Raw genomic sequence first — 16537 nt, 5'->3', positions numbered from 1 at the left:
TATCAAATATTGCCAAATACCGATCGCCACTGTACATCATCTGTCTCATAAAGTCTCCATATGTCAAATGCAAATGTAAAAACCTTTAAGAATATTGTAATACATTGATATTGTATTTCTTTGAAACTACTGGTATTGCTTTACCCAGGCCTACAATGTGGCTCGTTTTGATAATGGCCTGCTTAATCCAAGAGGCTTCTGCTGCAGATGAAGTTATAAGTGGAAGACATTTGAATCCTCAAGAATTTATGACTGTCGTAAGTTGCTTATTCAAATGCATTTCCTGCAGAATTTCAGATCCTGTGTGGGTTATCCCAAAGAAACGGATTATTCATTTGCAAGTGTTTGACACAAGCCATCTTTTCTGGTTAGGTGAATGACTGAGTCAGGCTAATTTATGCCCTGCTGAAAGTTCAGAGGGCCTAGCTTAATGTAAATGTTGACTTTGAGCCTGCCTGTGTTTACAGGAGATTATTACCTGAAGGCAAACATGAGTCCATTATGAAAAACTTGGCATACATCTTATGTATTTCTCTGTGCTGGTTGACCACACAAATCAAGCAATTTGCCTTAAAGTAGCACAGAATGATTCTTCTTTGACTGTTTTGCACCAGCATGGAGAAAACCAGAGGCAATCAGCATGCTGGGCCACTGCACACAAAAATATTGGCCAAATGTTGATTGATGCTGTTAGGACAAAGACAGCCAAAATGGATTCCAATTCCCATCAGTTCTAGCTGGCATGGCTAATGATCAGAGAAGATGGGGGTTGTAGTTCAAAAATAAAATAAAATTGGAGGGTCCCACATTGCCTATCCCTTTGTTAGATGGAATTAAAACCAGCCTCTTTGACAACTCTAATGTGTGAACTGGGCTTTAGCTTTGAGCTTTTTGGTGTTTACTATTTCTATACTTTCCCTCTTGTGCTGCTGTTAGGGGACTCCTTTCTCACAAGAGTTGAATGTGGGGCTACCAGGACGATAGTGGAGGAAGGCCGCTAGCGTATTTCTCAAAATCTGCTCCTGTATTCCTTGAATACATGAAAGTGTTTCCATGAACACCTCTCTGAACTTTGCCAAAGCTAACCCCTGCTCTGCTGAACTCCTGAAGTACATCCATATGGAAGGAAACAAGTCTAGAATCTGGAAATGTTGAGGATCAGAGCTTTTTTTCAGCAGGAACTCACCAGAACTCAGTTCCTGCACCTCTCAGCTGGGCACCATTGCCACTCATGGTGAGGTCCAGCACTTCTTTCTCTAGAAAAATAGCACTGTTGAGACTGGCGGCAATATTTAGCAATTAGATTAGAGCGCCTGGGAAACTGGCGTCTGGGATTTTTAAAAATTTAATAGGAAATGTCTGGGATTTTGTCTGTTCCCTGGATTTGTACTTCTTGAAATATGGCAACGCTAAATTAGGTAGAACCATAGCTCCATAGAGTTGGAAGGGATCACTGAGATAATCCAGCCTAATCCAAACCCCCTGCTTGATTCAACAAATCCAGAGCTATAGCACATCCCCTGCTTAAAGATCACCAGCAAGGGAGGTGACACTCCCCTTCTTGGTAATTGCTTCTGTTCTTGAATATTGTAAGCCATTTTGAGACCTGATGGGTACTAAATTGAAAACAACAGCAACAGCTGAAGCCTGTAGATCTAATTCTGCCCTCTGTGGCAGCAGATAATATGTTCTTTCCCTCTGGTAACCCTTCAGTGCTTTTGAATCTTCAAAGCCTTTCAAATGTGCTATTTCATTATTTCAAGAAACAACCCTTACTGCAACCCTGTGAAGTGTGTAAGTATTACTACCTGCTAACTGCTGATGCAATAACCTGATACTGAGAGCTACCTAGTGACCTGTGATTAAGGTGAGACTTGAACTCGGCATTTTCTAGTTCAGTGAAGATAACACAGTTCTCAAAATTAAGTTCTTGAAGCAAATTAGAAAGTGATTTTTTTTTTTGTTTTTAGATTTGTTCACTTTTATGTCCTTGTTTTAAGAAAGCTAAAAGCAGGGGTGGGAAACCTGTTGGTTCTGCAGATGCTGGACTCAACAACCTCAGTCAACCTGGTCCCTGGGCAAGGATTATGCAAGTTGCAGTCCACCCACCAACATGTGAATGGTGCCTGTGGCTTAGGGGCTGGCTCATAAAGTTATTTATCTTGGCTATGCATATATGCCTTGGGTTGTGGGATGGGGTCATGATTTCTTTTCCTCCCAATCTGCAGAATGAAGTCATTAAATACTGGGGATACCCCAGTGAAGAGCATGAAATTCTGACAGAGGATGGCTATTACTTACAAGCGAACAGAATTCCTTGTGGAATGAACAGTTCTGGCAAGACAGGTAATTTTGGAATGTAACAGCTGTGCATTTGAATTCATATAATACCTTAACTTTCTTTTTTGTAAGTTGTTTGAGCTTCATTGTGTGGGTGGGAAGGTCCCAGCAAAAGCTATAATTAATAAATAAATAAGCTAAACTGTCCCTGTTCGCTAGGGAGAATTCCTGTCTTCTCAAACCTTACCTTGTTAAAAACTGTTTCATTTATTTTATTGTATGGCCTTCTGGATCAACAATGCTCACTCCTTTGTCATGCTGAATAAAATAGGGGTAGTCAAAATCACACTCTGCTGTGGATTACAGCTCCCATCATCTCTGACCATTGGCTATGCTGACTGGGGCCCAATGGAGATGGAAGCCAAACCATCTGGAGAGCGCCAGGTTGGCTATCCCATCTTAAGATTGATTATAGCCGCATGTACTTATCCTGGAATGAAACAGAAATGAGATGCTTCCTGTTTAAATATTATCACTTTCTGAGTGGATGCGCATGGGATTGGGCTATAAACATTCATTCATTTAGACATGCTTAAGATCAAAACAAATGTTTACTAACATATCCTGATTCTGAAGCCAGGCTATAGCTGAGTAATCTCTGAAAGACAGCAGCAGTGTCTAATGTGAAAGGTGGGGCAGGGTTAGTGGTCCTTCATGTATGAGGAGTACCATAACAACATCTCTCTTCTTATCTGTGAAATGTAAGGTGGTCAAAAGAGGTGCAAAAGGATTACAGGAACAAGTAACCATGTCTGGCCTAGAAAAAGTGACATTTCTTCAGTAACTCTGGAAGTTCAGGTGTATCTTGCTGGAGTCATCACTACAAAGCATCACAGTGGGCAGGTTTGATTCTCCAGTATAAGGCAGAGAGGTCACCCCCAGATTATATTTCTTTGCTTTCTTTTCCAGGACCTAAGCCCGTTGTTTTACTAGTACATGGCTTGCTTGCTGAAGGTAGGTGCTGGATTGCCAATCTTCCCAACAACAGCCTGGGATTCTTCCTAGCAGATGCTGGCTATGATGTTTGGATAATAAATACTAGAGGGAGCAGCTGGTCTAGAAGACACAAGACCCTGTCAATTGACCAAGAAGAATTTTGGAATTTCAGGTATGTTAAAAGGACATTTTGGAGCTTAGACAAGAAGTAGGCTTTTCCTGAGTGCTGTCCTTGACATACATCTATAGCAATCTTATCTTGTAGGGAAAGCACTTCACTCTTGGACAGGGCTTTGAACCATGGCAGAAGATGTTCCAATTGAGGTCTTGTAGCAATATATATGACTCTGCATAACTCTGTACTGTTAACGCCTTAGCAACTTCTGCACTACTCCCATGTTACATGCAATATAATTGTATACACAATACAAATAAAAGAGCCAAGCCCTATGAGTGGTACTGTTTTTCTATGCATAATTTTATAAATATTAATATCTAAGTTGCATGTATTGTTGCATGTGTTTATGCACTGATTGCTTTAGGAAATCTGGCATGTATATGCATATGATATCTGTATATTATTACACATATAACCCCAGTTACTTAAGATTAAGCCCCACTGAACTTACTTTGAATTGACATGGTTAGTAGTATGCTGTTAGATGTTTACCTTAAAAAGGAAGGGGAAGAGTAACATGGAAGGTCTACAGGTTTCCCCATCCTTGTTTTACACTGTGGCAGTTGTTTGTCTAAGCAAGAAAGAGGTTCTTCCAGGATCTTCTGTTTCTACATCTAAGCGTAGGTGGGCAATACAACAATTGTGTTTTGTATGTCTGTATTTCAGTTTTCATGAAATAGCAATATACGATATTCCAGCAACTATAGACTTCATCCTAAAGAAAACTAAGCAAGAAAAATTATATTATATTGGCCATTCCCAAGGTGGGACACTAGGTAAGTTATGATCAAGTTATTGAAACGTATTTCATCCTTGTAGCCTTTGTTAATTGCGTTGGGACTAGAAGTTGAATATGCAGTACTGAGTCTCTAGGAAGACTCATCCACTGAAACTAAGGTGAACCCTTCTGTTGTTGAATCCTGCATGTATGCTTTATTGCAAATGGTTTGCAACTCAGGGACAGCATAAAGAGCCACTTACACACTTGTTGTTTAGTCGTTTAGTCGTGTCCGACTCTAGAAAGAGATAATTGCTTAAGGTGAAAGCCAATTAGGGTTGCTCTGATGATTAAAAGCATCTATTCGTGGAACAGAATCACAAACTGGTGTGGAAGTGTGGAAAACTGAATTTTGGACTGGGAAAATTAGGAAGAGAGAGAATCTGAAATTGACCAATTGGTTAATCCCTAGTGTAAGCCCCACTGCAGTCTGTAGGACTTCTGAGTAGCCCGGAAAGGAGTGCACTGTTAAGGATTCATAGGAGCATAAGAACAATGCAAGTATTGTTTCCCACCCCTATGTACTGTCCCAAATACTTACGGCTCCCATTTATGGAATGCTTTGGGGTTGTTTTTTTGCAGGTTTTATTACCTTTTCCATCATTCCTCAGCTTGCTCCGAAAATCAGTCTCTATCTGTCATTTGCTCCTGGCTACACATTGGTAAACAGCAAAGGACTTTTCTATAAACTTTTGGTAATTCCTGATGGACTCAGAAGAGTAAGTATTTCTTATATGATTTAATTACAGTGGACTCAACATCATTATTTCTGGATAGTTTTGAGTGTTGGGTGATTTCCCTTTGTCCAATTTGCAAGTGAGCTGGATAAAAGAAGGGATCTCCAAACACTCATTCATTTTTGTGTTATGACTGTGATAAAGAGCTAAAGGTAATTAGACATGCTTCTAAGCAGATTTGGAATTATTTGCGCATTTTTATATTTCAGCTCATATGGGGCAATAAAGAATACTGTCTTCTTAGCAAGGAATTGAAAGCCCTCACTGCCAAGATATGCAGCTACCCAGTTATAGACAAATGGTGCCTCCGGTTCCTTTCCCTTGGGGTGGGATTTAACGAGAAAAACTATAATGTGGTAGGTGCTTTCTCTTTATATCTTTTGACACAAGAAAAAGAGAAGTGAACTTCTACGCATGAATACAGTATGGAGCAGCAGCAGCAGCAGCAGCACTATAGCAGCCCAGCACACACTAAACAATTGTTTTCATGTTATATTTTGCATATTGAATTCTAATAAAGAACTTGGGCCCTGAAGTCTGCAGGGGGGGGGTCAGCTTGAAGTTTTACTGATGAGTGTGGCCCACTGGGTGAGCCCTCTCTATAGTGTACCCCAAGTAGCAGAGTGCCCTCCATTTAGATGAGATTTCTCTGTATGTTTAAAGTTGCTATTGGATATTTTATGGGATGGTGCTCTGCAACATAAAATAAGCTATGCAAGATGTTACTTGTAGAGTATAAGATCAGAACGTAAAGCATATGGGTATCATATTAAGCACTGGTATTGTGCTGGTTCATGCTGCAGTGTTGCCCCTAACCAGTCATGGAAGAGAATTAGGAATGAAAAGAGCTTGCTACACAAAAGCATCATTGGAAGAGAGCAAAATAAGAGAGACTGTGGAATGTGTTTGCTGTTTTCATACAACTTAAGGCAGGACATCTTACCTTGTTTTTCCAGAGTCGAGCAGATGTGTATGTTGGAATCTTTCCTGATTTTTCTTCTGTCAAAGCAGTGGACCACTGGAGCCAGGTAGATTTTGATAACTGTCTTCAGAGCAGTGCCAAGGCCTTAGTCCAAAGTCTGGTATTTGGACTGAATGTGCCATTTAGAGTATGTGTTTATTAATAATCAAGTGGGCAGGGCATACCTTCCAAATGTCCCAATTTTCCAGGGCATACCTTCCAAATGTCCCAATTTTCCAGGGACAGTCCCTGAATTATGAAAGCTATTCCTGCTTCAGATTTGATCCTGGAATGTCCCTCATTCCCCCACCAGTGCTGCTACCACCAAACTTGGGGAGGTGGATAAGCAAGTGGTTGTACCGAGTGGCAGTGTCTGTGGCTGAGAGGGAGCCTCCTACCATGGGCAGCTCGTAGCAGCTGCTGGAGAGCAGCGAAGAGGAAGAGGGGCTGCCACCGTGGCGGCCCAGCCTTTTGTGAAGTGCCTGCTCTGAGGGGCAGGCAGAGGGCAGGGCTTGGAGCAGAGCACAAGGAGTCTTTATTTGTTTATTTTATAAGAAGGGTTCATCCCCCCCATCTACATCTAATCTCGCCCCTTTTGAAAACTTATATTTTAGTGTATATTTTTCTTTTTGTGAATTTACCAAAGAATAAAATTAAATAAAATTAGAATGAAGGGGCAGTGGAGGGCATGTGTACTGCATCCCATCGGTGCAGTGCTGGCACTCATTTTCCTCCTGGTAGGAAATGCTCTGCGGTGGCGGGGAAGGGCCAAAAAAATGAGGTGTCAAGGAGGGTCAGTTGGGGGAGAGTGAGAAATGCCCCTATTTTCATCTGAGGAATTTTGGAGGGTATGCTAGATTGGTTAGTAGAGTCCTTAGTTATACATATATTATACCCAGTGCTTTTTTCGGGGGGGGGGGGAAGCAGGGGTATGTGTACCCCTAAACATTCTGTGTTGCCCTGACCGACTGACCGACGGACGGACCAACATGCCAGCTGTCTCTTCAGCAGCAGTGTGGACTGGAGCTCTATCATTCTCCTTACCGGTGCCCGGGGAGGGGAGTCTGGGGTGGCAATGGTGGGGGCAACGGTCTCCTCCTCTTCTTCTTCTTCTTCCTCCTCCTCCTCATGCCGGGCTACAGCCAGCCAGCTAGCACTCTTCCCTTCTCTCTCAAGCCGACTCTGCTGTGGGCCTTTCCGTACTCTCAGTGCCAACTCCTCAAGTCCCCTGGTCTAGGGGTTGGGAAGGTGTTGGGGGACAGGAAGGGGGCTGAGGGGGAGCAGCCAAAATGAGAGTTCTCCTAATTTTTTTTTTTAGAAAAAAAGCACTGATTACACCAATATTTAAAGATCAGCACAGGCCCTAGACAATTTGGGACTAGGATACCTTTATATGCCCTCAAAAGATTCCTAAGATTTTCAGCACAGGCCTACTGGCTATACCATGATAAATGGAATGCCAACTTGTGACATCAAGGAAGTGATATTCACCCTCTGGAGTATGCTCCACGTGCCACTTTCCCGGTGGAAACAATAGTTACAAAAATAGTAAAATAGTTTGGCTTTTATTTATAGATGTTAATCTTTTTATTGTTTTAGTTTATGATAAAAATTTCTATCTATCTCTATCTATCTATATCTATCTATATATCTATCTATCATCTATCTATCTATCATCTATCTATCTATCATCTATCTTTCTATGTAAACCACTTAGGGATCATGTATATTTAGTGATATAAAATATTATACATTAATTCCTTAAATAAATTAAATATTTTTACACATAGTTTTTAAGGGGTTCCACTATTTTAAGTAAGAGGTTTCATAAATATTGCATGAGGAGGAATTCTAGCAATTCACATCACCTGAATTTGTATTAGCACATGACTATGTTTCAAAATTAAAATTTTCAAACTCTACATAATTCTTGTCCTTCTTCTAGGTCACCAGGACGCATAAATTTAGATTTTTTGACTATGGATGCAGGAACAAAGTTGTATACAATATGGTAAGGAAAAGGATGAGTTTGGGTTCTGTTTTAAAATTCCGCGTTAAAAAAATGCTGTAATGTTTGAATTCTTGCACACTTCCTTCAGGGACTCTTAAAGACTGAGAGAACATCAAAGAAGTACACAGAATTATGGGTTGTATCCAACACTGTAAACACAGAGTTCCACTTGCATAATTAGGGATCCCCTACCTCTGCTCTGGGGCCTCTCTCAATCCTTGGCACAGATTTTAAGAGTGTGCTGCTTGGCAGAAGTTCAGTAGTGCATGCAGAGGTCTATAGCACAAACAGATCTGCAGGGCTGGATACGATCCAATGGTTTTATTTCTATGGAAGCAAACAGACAAATAACAAATATGCATTCCAGTCTTGATCCTGACCTTTGCTTCTTTTAATTTCCTTACTAGATGTCCATCTACTTTCTTAAAAAAAAACAGCATGACCCCATCATATTTCTTCTTGAGTAAACAGTTCTTTCATTTTTAATATTGCAACATGTTTTCACATGCATAAGTACTCTACTTTTTCATTTTGTACCCTCCATGATTGTTATTCTCATTAATGTCTTTACAATTCTTTTCATCTTGACAGCATCATCATTTTAACTGTGATGAGTTCACTAAATATTCCTTATCTGTGGGAATCAACAGAGATTCTTGTACCATTTGTTAAGAAGCTGTTTTTCCCACTGGGGAGCAGAGATGGTCAGCTTAAGATGAGAACTTTCGTTGAATTTAGCATATATAAATTATTGTGTGAATCTGATTGGCAGGCTTAGCACGGTGCCCTCTGCACATTAGAGAAATCATTTTCTCTTCTCAACATTAAAATGCTAGAATTTCCTAAATAAAGGAGTCAGTACGATTTCGTAATGTTCTTCCTCAGGTTGTAGTAAACTATTGTAGGATACTATTAACAGTCACTAAGTAAATGTTGATCAAATATGAAATATGTAAATTAAATTCCTGCATTGATATCCATTTTTGCTATTACATGCTTATGGGATCGTCACTCCACACATTCCTTGCTGCTCTTGATTCACATGATCCGGAGCATAATATTATACATTAGAGTAATTAATCTTCAACTACCAAAGTAATGGATCTGCAAAAATGTACTTCATGTAACTAACATTTTAACACCGGAGGTTTTGCTATGTATTACTGGCCCAGGGAAAACATACAAGTGCTAAAGAGGGGTAAATGCATAAATGGAAAAATAATAGTTTTTCTGATGCCATACATCCCAAAACACTGAAGGTTCAGAATGAGGAAATGTCAGAAAGGTATGAAAATATATCAGTGTCATGACTGAAACCTATTTCTGTTTTATTTTTCACCCCCAGACCACACCCCCATTTTATAAAATAGAATGCATGGAAGTGCCAACAGCTTTGTGGAGTGGAGGACAGGACATTATGGAAGATGTAAAGGATATTCAACTCTTAATCCCTCGAATCCCTCATTTAGTTTTTTACAAGAATATCCCTGATTGGCAGCATCTGGATTATATCTTCGGTCTTGATGCTCCAAAGCGGCTATACCCTGATGTGCTTAAACTGATGCAGAAGTTCAAATAAATTCTATATTTAAAGTATATGTTTCCTATCTTCCATATTAAAGTTGAAACTTTTTTTTTTAAGAGCTGATATAGTAACATAAGAATATGTCCACAAGGTCTAGGATCCTGTGTTTTCAGAATGGCTAACCAGATGCATCTGAACAGCTCACAAGCAGCACGTGTTGCTTTGGTCTCCATCCAAGGGCAAAACAAAGCAGCATTTTGCAAGTGGTGACAGCAAACAGGACTCCTTCTCTTTACTGCTGCCTTTTTTCTCTCATCCCCATCAAGGGGCCAGAAGGGGAAAACAAGCCCTTTCCCAGCCCTGAGCTCTAACCTTCCCATAGTGCCAGACATGGGGCTGACAACACACCCTGGGTGTGGTTCCCATGCACTCTTGAGAAAACTCTGTGCAAGGGATTTTGTGCAGGTGGATGGGACAACCCACCTGCAGATCATGTGACATCATAATGATGCCATGTGATTGACAGGTGGGTGGCCCATGAGGTTGATCCTTATAAGGATCTGGCCCAGAGATCCAAAAAGGTTTGCCACCTGTGTACTAGTATAACTAATAGTTGCTGATAGACTTACTTGAAGTGTACATTGTCTCTCTGATTATCCCTACCCACCTGCTTGTTTACACTCTCAAATAAGTTCAATAAGAAGGAGGTTGAGAAGCTGAAATGTGTTCAGAGGAGGGCAACCAAGATGAACAAGGGTCAAGAAACCAAGCCTGATGAGGAACAGTTGAAGCGTCTGGGTATGTTTAGCCTGGAAAAGGAATGATAGCCATCTTCAAATATCTTAAGGGCTATCACATGGAAGAGGGAACAATCTTGTTTTCACCTGCTCAAACTAATGGCTTCAAGTTACAAGAAGGGAGATGCCAGCTAAACATTAGGAAGAACTTTCTGACAATAACAGCTGTTCAACAGTGGAACAGTCTCCCTCAGGAGGTTGTGTTCATTGGAGGTTTTTAAGCAGAGGTTGGGTGGCCATCTGTCATGGATGCTTTGGCTGAGATTCTTGCACTGCAGGAGGTTGTACTAGATGACCCTTGGGGTCCCTTCCAACTCTACAGTTCTAGGATTCTAATACAGTAAGTATCACAACAAAGTGGAAGCAGTCTACAGTTCAAAAAATAGCATAGGGAAAAATACAACCAGAGGATGTATAAGCTATGCCACTAAGACATTCAACTGCCAAACCCTAGGAGCCTTCACTAGGGAGCTATTGTTTGCTCCAGCAGAAGAACCCTGAGGGCCAGAGAGAAGCTGTCTTTGGGCCATCAAGGGATGGTTTCTTCCACATGCCTTGCCTCTGATGGTTGGTGAAAAACTTATTGATTGCCATCAGTGGTTAGCTGATTTCACCTGTGTTGCCCAACCTTTAAGCCTTGGTGCCTTCTGATTCTTAAGAGAGTCTGTTTGCGAGCTCAATTTGCTTGTTAACCTTTGTTATGTGATCAGTAAAGGGACGCGGGTGGCTCTGTGGTCTAAACCACTGAGCCTCTTGGGATTGCTGATTGGAAGGTTGGCGGTTCGAATCTGCACGATGGGGTGAGCTCCCGTTGCTCTGTCCCAGCTTCTGCCAACCTAGCAGTTTGAAAGCATACCAGTGCAAGTAGATAAATAGGTACCGCTGCAGCGGGAAGGTAAATGGAATTTCTGTGCGCTCTGGCTTTCGTCACGGTGTCCTGTTGCACTAGAAGTGGTTTAGTCATGCTGGCCACATGACCTAGAAAGCTCTCTGTGGACTAACGCCGGCTCCCTCAGACTGAAGCGAGAATAGCGCTGCAACCCCATAGCCACCTTTGACTGGACTTAACCAACCCGGGGTCCTTTACCTTTACCCATGTAAGCAGTGTGCGTCCTTAAATATGCATGCATGCATGCATGTATGTATGTACGTACGTACGAGAACCCCTAAGGAAAAGCAAAGGCACAGTAGGAAGAAAGCAAAAAATGTACTTCAGGGAGATTTGAGCCTTCTATACCAGTGTGTTAAAACTTTACATATGGGCCAAGGTTGATGGTTGAAATGAGGAGGAAGAAAGCATGGACTATCTATATTGTAGTGCAGAGTTTTCCAAACTTTTCTTGTTTGTGACACACAGTTTAGACATGCATCATTTTGTGACACAGTAATTCAGTTTTACTAGCATACCGGAGGACTGCGGAGAGAATTTGCGCAACATACCTACACACTGCAGCCAATACACTAATGTGTCACAGTACACAGTTTGGAAAGCTCTGTGTAGGTGTTTATAATACAGAATAGAGCCATTACTATTTGGAGAGAAAAGAAGTTACAGTGGCATTAATCATAAACTGCTCTGCCCACAATTTGCAACCAGAAATTCAGGTTTCACAGATATTCTACTGCACATGTCATCGCTGATTGCTCACACAAATGACAACAGCCATTACAAGGTCGGCTCCATTGAGAGCTGTCAGTGTGATCTGAGGCAAATAAGAAATTGATCAAAAGCTTTAAACTGATCACAATGATGCAACAAGAAGGTGCACATCTGAAAAGTAGTTCCATGTTCTGTTTATCAGTGTTTGTGAAATTCCTGCTGGTTTCATATACATTTTGGGGCCCAGCCTGAAGGAGCGAGTGACAGAGTTCAGGAGTACATCTCTAAAACATTTCAGCTTCTGCATATGACCCATGTCTCAGAATAATATAGATGCCACAAAGAAGCTAAATGTAACCTCTGTAGTAGAGGAGAAGAAGACTAGCATGTGAAAATACAAACTAACACAGTTTATGTAGTCAATTGCATAGTGGTAACTTACCAAACAGCAGGAAAGGAAAATATTGTGTCAGTAGATGAGTCCTCAAAGAGACTCCTGTTCATCATCCAAGACTCTTCGAAGCTGTTTAAGTATGACTTATCCCTCTGGATTGGTGGGTGGGGAAATGGAATTCAGGCAATCTTAAAGCTATGGTTTTCCCAGTAGTGATGTATGGAAGTTAGAGCTGGACCAAAAAGAAGGCTGATCACCGAAGAATTGATGCTTTTGAATTATGGTGCTGGAGGAGACTCTTGAGAGTCCCACGGACTGCAAGAAGATTGAACCTATCCATTCTTAAGGAAATCAGCCCTGAGCGCTCACTGCAAGGACAGATCGTGAAGCTGAGGCTCCAATACTTTTGCCACCTCATGAGAAGAGAAGACTTCCTGGAAAAGACCCTGATGTTGGGAAAGATTGTGAGGGCACAAGGAGAAGGGGACAACAGAGGGTGAGATGGTTGGACAGTGTTCTCGAAGCTACAAGCATGAGTTTGACCAAACTGCGGGAGGCAGTGGAAGACAGGAGGAGTGCCTGGCGTGCTATGGTCCATGGGGTCACAAAGAGTTAGACACTACTAAATGACTAAACAAGAATATACATGGAAAGGATCACTTGTATGAGTAATAATAAATGAATCAATATAGTCAGTGACCACAGGAGAAAATTTGGGGCCAGCGGATAGGGACTGGTGGAGAGGGGCTAGAGAGGGAGTTGGGAGGTAATGATGTGTAAAATGAGAGTACAGTAAAAAAATGGGCTTGCCAGAACAAAAGCTACAAATGAAGATGATAGACGTGACCCAGGTTTAAAAATCCTTTAACCACAAATCCATACCTCCACCATCAAAAATTTGTAAAGAATTATTTTAAAAGGAACAGCAACAACAATAAGAAAGGGAATGGAAAATCTAAACTATAAAAAACCCCCACAGGAATGAGCGAGACAGTACTGCTTCCACCCTCAGCTCCCATAGGAAGAAGACTCAAAATGGTTTTGCCCTGGGGAGAAATTAGGGAAGGCCCAAGCAGGGCATCAGGCCAAACGAGTTGGGAAAGATTCCAGAAGCTTGTTCTTCTGCAAACACAGCACTTTTATCACTTCTTATCTGCACTCTCCTTCTTGCCCTAAGCAGTAGAAGCTTTGCTAGTTGCCTATTTGGGAATTGTTTGGGGGGACTCCTTGATTCACCTTGGAACTCTTCATTTTCACTTACTCCATACCACTTGGAGTCCTCTTCTTGGAGTGGGAGCTTTGATTGGTTTAATTGGCTTCTAGTCTGAGCAGACAAGTCATGATTTGGTGGGATAAATAATGCTCAGGAGGCATTATTGGCTGAAAAGCACTAATTAATTTTGGGACATATTATATGATGAATTGAAGGAAATGTTAAAATCCACATTTCCAAAACAAAACAAAACAAAACACCAGAATTATTTTTATTGGGTATTTTCACAACACACATCCCAAAGGAGAGCCAGCATGGTGTACTCGTAATCTGGGGAACTGGGTTTGCTTCCCGGCTCCTCCACATGCAGCTCCTGGGTGACCTTGGGCCAGTCACACTTCTCTGAAGTCTCTCAGCCTTACTCACCTCACAGAGTGTTTGTTGTGGGGGAGGAAGGGAAAGGAGAATGTTAGCCACTTTGAGACTCGTTAAGGGGAGTGAAAGGCGGGATATCAAGTCCAAACTCTTCCTCTCTTCTTCTTCTTCAAAGGTTAATAAAAGAGTTTTTCTTTATTCCACTACAGCCACCAGGATTCTTTTAGCAAAATATTGGAAGAGTAATGTAAAACCGACAAAAGAAGAATGGCATCTAAAGCTATGTGAATATCTTGAACTAGCGAAACTAACAGACTCAATAAGTAATCATTTGGGAAATAAAATTTTAAAAGAATGGGATGTTTTTAAAAATTACATGATGAGGTATGTTTCCAATGACTACTCTTGGTTGAGCATAGACTACCATAAATTCCACAGAGGTAAGAGTATGGGTTCCTGCAGAACAAGAATAGACACAGAAATGTTAAGATATGAGAAATTAGGAACCGCATAGTGGTAGAAGGAAGTCATTAAACAAATCAAGGAATAAAACCAGAGAATAGACACTGATAAGCAAGTAAGAGTAGTGAGGAGAAATCAACAAGGGGAAGATAAAAGGATGGCTTATTGGAATTATATGTTTAAAATAATGTCAATGATGGTTTGTATTTCCTAAAAGACTGTATGTCATTGATAAGATGTGTTGTTAAACTTTCTTTTTATTTTTTCCATCTTTTTTTCCTCTCTTCTACTTTTTCTTTTTTTCTTCCCCCCTATTTTCTTTTTGTGTATTTTTTTTTTCTTTCATAGCAGAACAATGTATCTGATTATGTGTAATTTTTAAGGGGTAAATAAAGATTATTATAAATAAAAACACTGTCACCCTTTAGACTTGGAAAATGTACTAGAGTGCATGCGAAACTGGCAAGGCCATGGTGCATTTGCCAGGTTCACATCTCCCCATATAAATCACCCCAGACTCTGCATTCATCCTCTGAGGCCCTTCTGAGGAGATTTCACCCCTCCCATATCCTAGAATCTGCTGATGAGTCTGGTGATTTTCCAGAGAGGAGGGGCGGTGTTCTGCTCTCTACTTATTCCGCTCCAGCCTAACATCAGTCAGTCAGTCAGTGTGTGGAGAGAGAGAGACTGAGTGTTAGAGATTGTGTGTATAGATAAGGTTGCTGCTAAGAGCAGCTGCAGACACTCAGTGCAGTTCAGTTTTTTAGTTTAGACCTCATTTAGCTCTGTATATAGTTGTATATTATAGTTGTAGATAGAATAAAGAAGATATTCTACAGAGCTGCTCTCCAAGTCGTTTATGCTCTGCTATACTCTGAATTCCACTCCTGAAGCTCTTAGCCAGTGTGAAAGCTGCCTCCCTATCCCCATACAAGTCTGCACACAAGAGCTTGCAAGCCATAAAGTAACAGGCCTAATTAAGACATACAGGTTACATAGGCACAGGTTTTGCTTAAAGCAGGACAGCAAATTCTAAATCGCATAGTCCAGGGGACAACACAGTACAGTGGTACCTCGGGTTACAGAGGCTTCAGGTTACAGACTCCGCTAACCCAGAAATAGTACTTCGGGTTAAGAACTTTACTTCAGGATGAGAACAGAAATCGCATGGCAGCAGACCCGCCTCACACAACTGATCACATGATGCAGTGCACACACACCATTTTAATGGGAATGCCCATCAACTTTGTGGGGGCCCGGCACCCTTAAACATTTTATTGTGGGAATCGAAGCCCCTGTGGCCCCTAGGAGTTGATTCCTATGCACTGTGGGAATCTCTGCTGAGATAAGTGTGTTTCATCCAGTGCTTTTCTTCTTCTCACCATGAAGTTGTTACAGTAAGTGCCACACTTTTAACCAGTGCTTCTCTTCTAGTAAAAAGGTTGCCAGTGCTGCATGCTCCCATGAGTACCCCCAGAAAATCAGTGGTTTCATCTGATGGCTCATTCACACTTACTTTTGTCCTAAGCGTTCTAGCCACAGGCCTGCACTTCCAGATCTGTGTCCTGCTTTCCTCTTGAAAAACCACTCTTTAATGCTGAACTGGAACAAACGGCAAGTCAGGCTTTCTTTCCAATTCAGAGGAAAAGAGCAAAAGCAAAGCTGGTGGTGACTCCTTGCCCTTCTGCAGCCACCAAGAGGTTCGTAATGTACAAAGAAAAACACATTTGCAAACTCCACAAAACAGGGAGGTTCTCTAATAAAATGTTGGAAATGCATCTAAGCTAAGAACAGTAATACACAACTGTCAGATAATTGGATGACTGATTCTGGGTAGGATTACTAATATGTTTTATTAGTCTTTCACAAAGACTGCAATTGTGTAATGGCTTGCAGCTCTTTCAAATGACATGAACAGCGGATAGGTTTATTAAATATTTTAAGAAATGTGTGTTCTATCAGCTATAACTTTGTTAGATGTTTATAATTTACATGGCTGTCACTACCAGTTGCTTTCCTTTAATGTCTCTCTGACACCCAGCCAGGAATGGTGGACTCTGTTGTGGCTCCTTTCATTGTGCATACAGTAATAACCACTAACATGAAGTCTGGGTCATAGCTGTCAGGTTAAGAACAGTTTCAGGTTAAGAACAGACCTCCAGAACGAATTAAGTTCTTAACCCGAGGTACCACTGTATCTATAATTGCGTTTTGTTTCCCCAAAATGTAA

General features: G+C 41.2%; 1 protein-coding gene across 1 annotated transcript; it reads left to right on the top strand.

The window, feature by feature from the left end:
* Positions 1-173: 173 nt before the first annotated feature.
* On the top strand, positions 174-9520 carry LOC310677841 (lysosomal acid lipase/cholesteryl ester hydrolase-like; the record flags this gene model as incomplete). Its single annotated transcript, XM_083441028.1, has 9 exons — positions 174-257; positions 2229-2346; positions 3250-3448; positions 4121-4230; positions 4815-4951; positions 5179-5325; positions 5926-5997; positions 7876-7941; positions 9287-9520. 9 exons carry the CDS (start codon positions 174-176, stop codon positions 9518-9520), a joined length of 1167 nt encoding a protein of 388 aa, XP_083297154.1.
* Between the last annotated feature and the right edge of the window lie 7017 nt (positions 9521-16537).

The sequence above is a fragment of the Podarcis tiliguerta genome (assembly GCF_965153285.1).
Source record: "Podarcis tiliguerta genome assembly, chromosome: 5".
NCBI lineage: Eukaryota > Metazoa > Chordata > Lepidosauria > Squamata > Lacertidae > Podarcis > Podarcis tiliguerta.
This window is presented reverse-complemented; position numbering and strand designations above follow the sequence as displayed.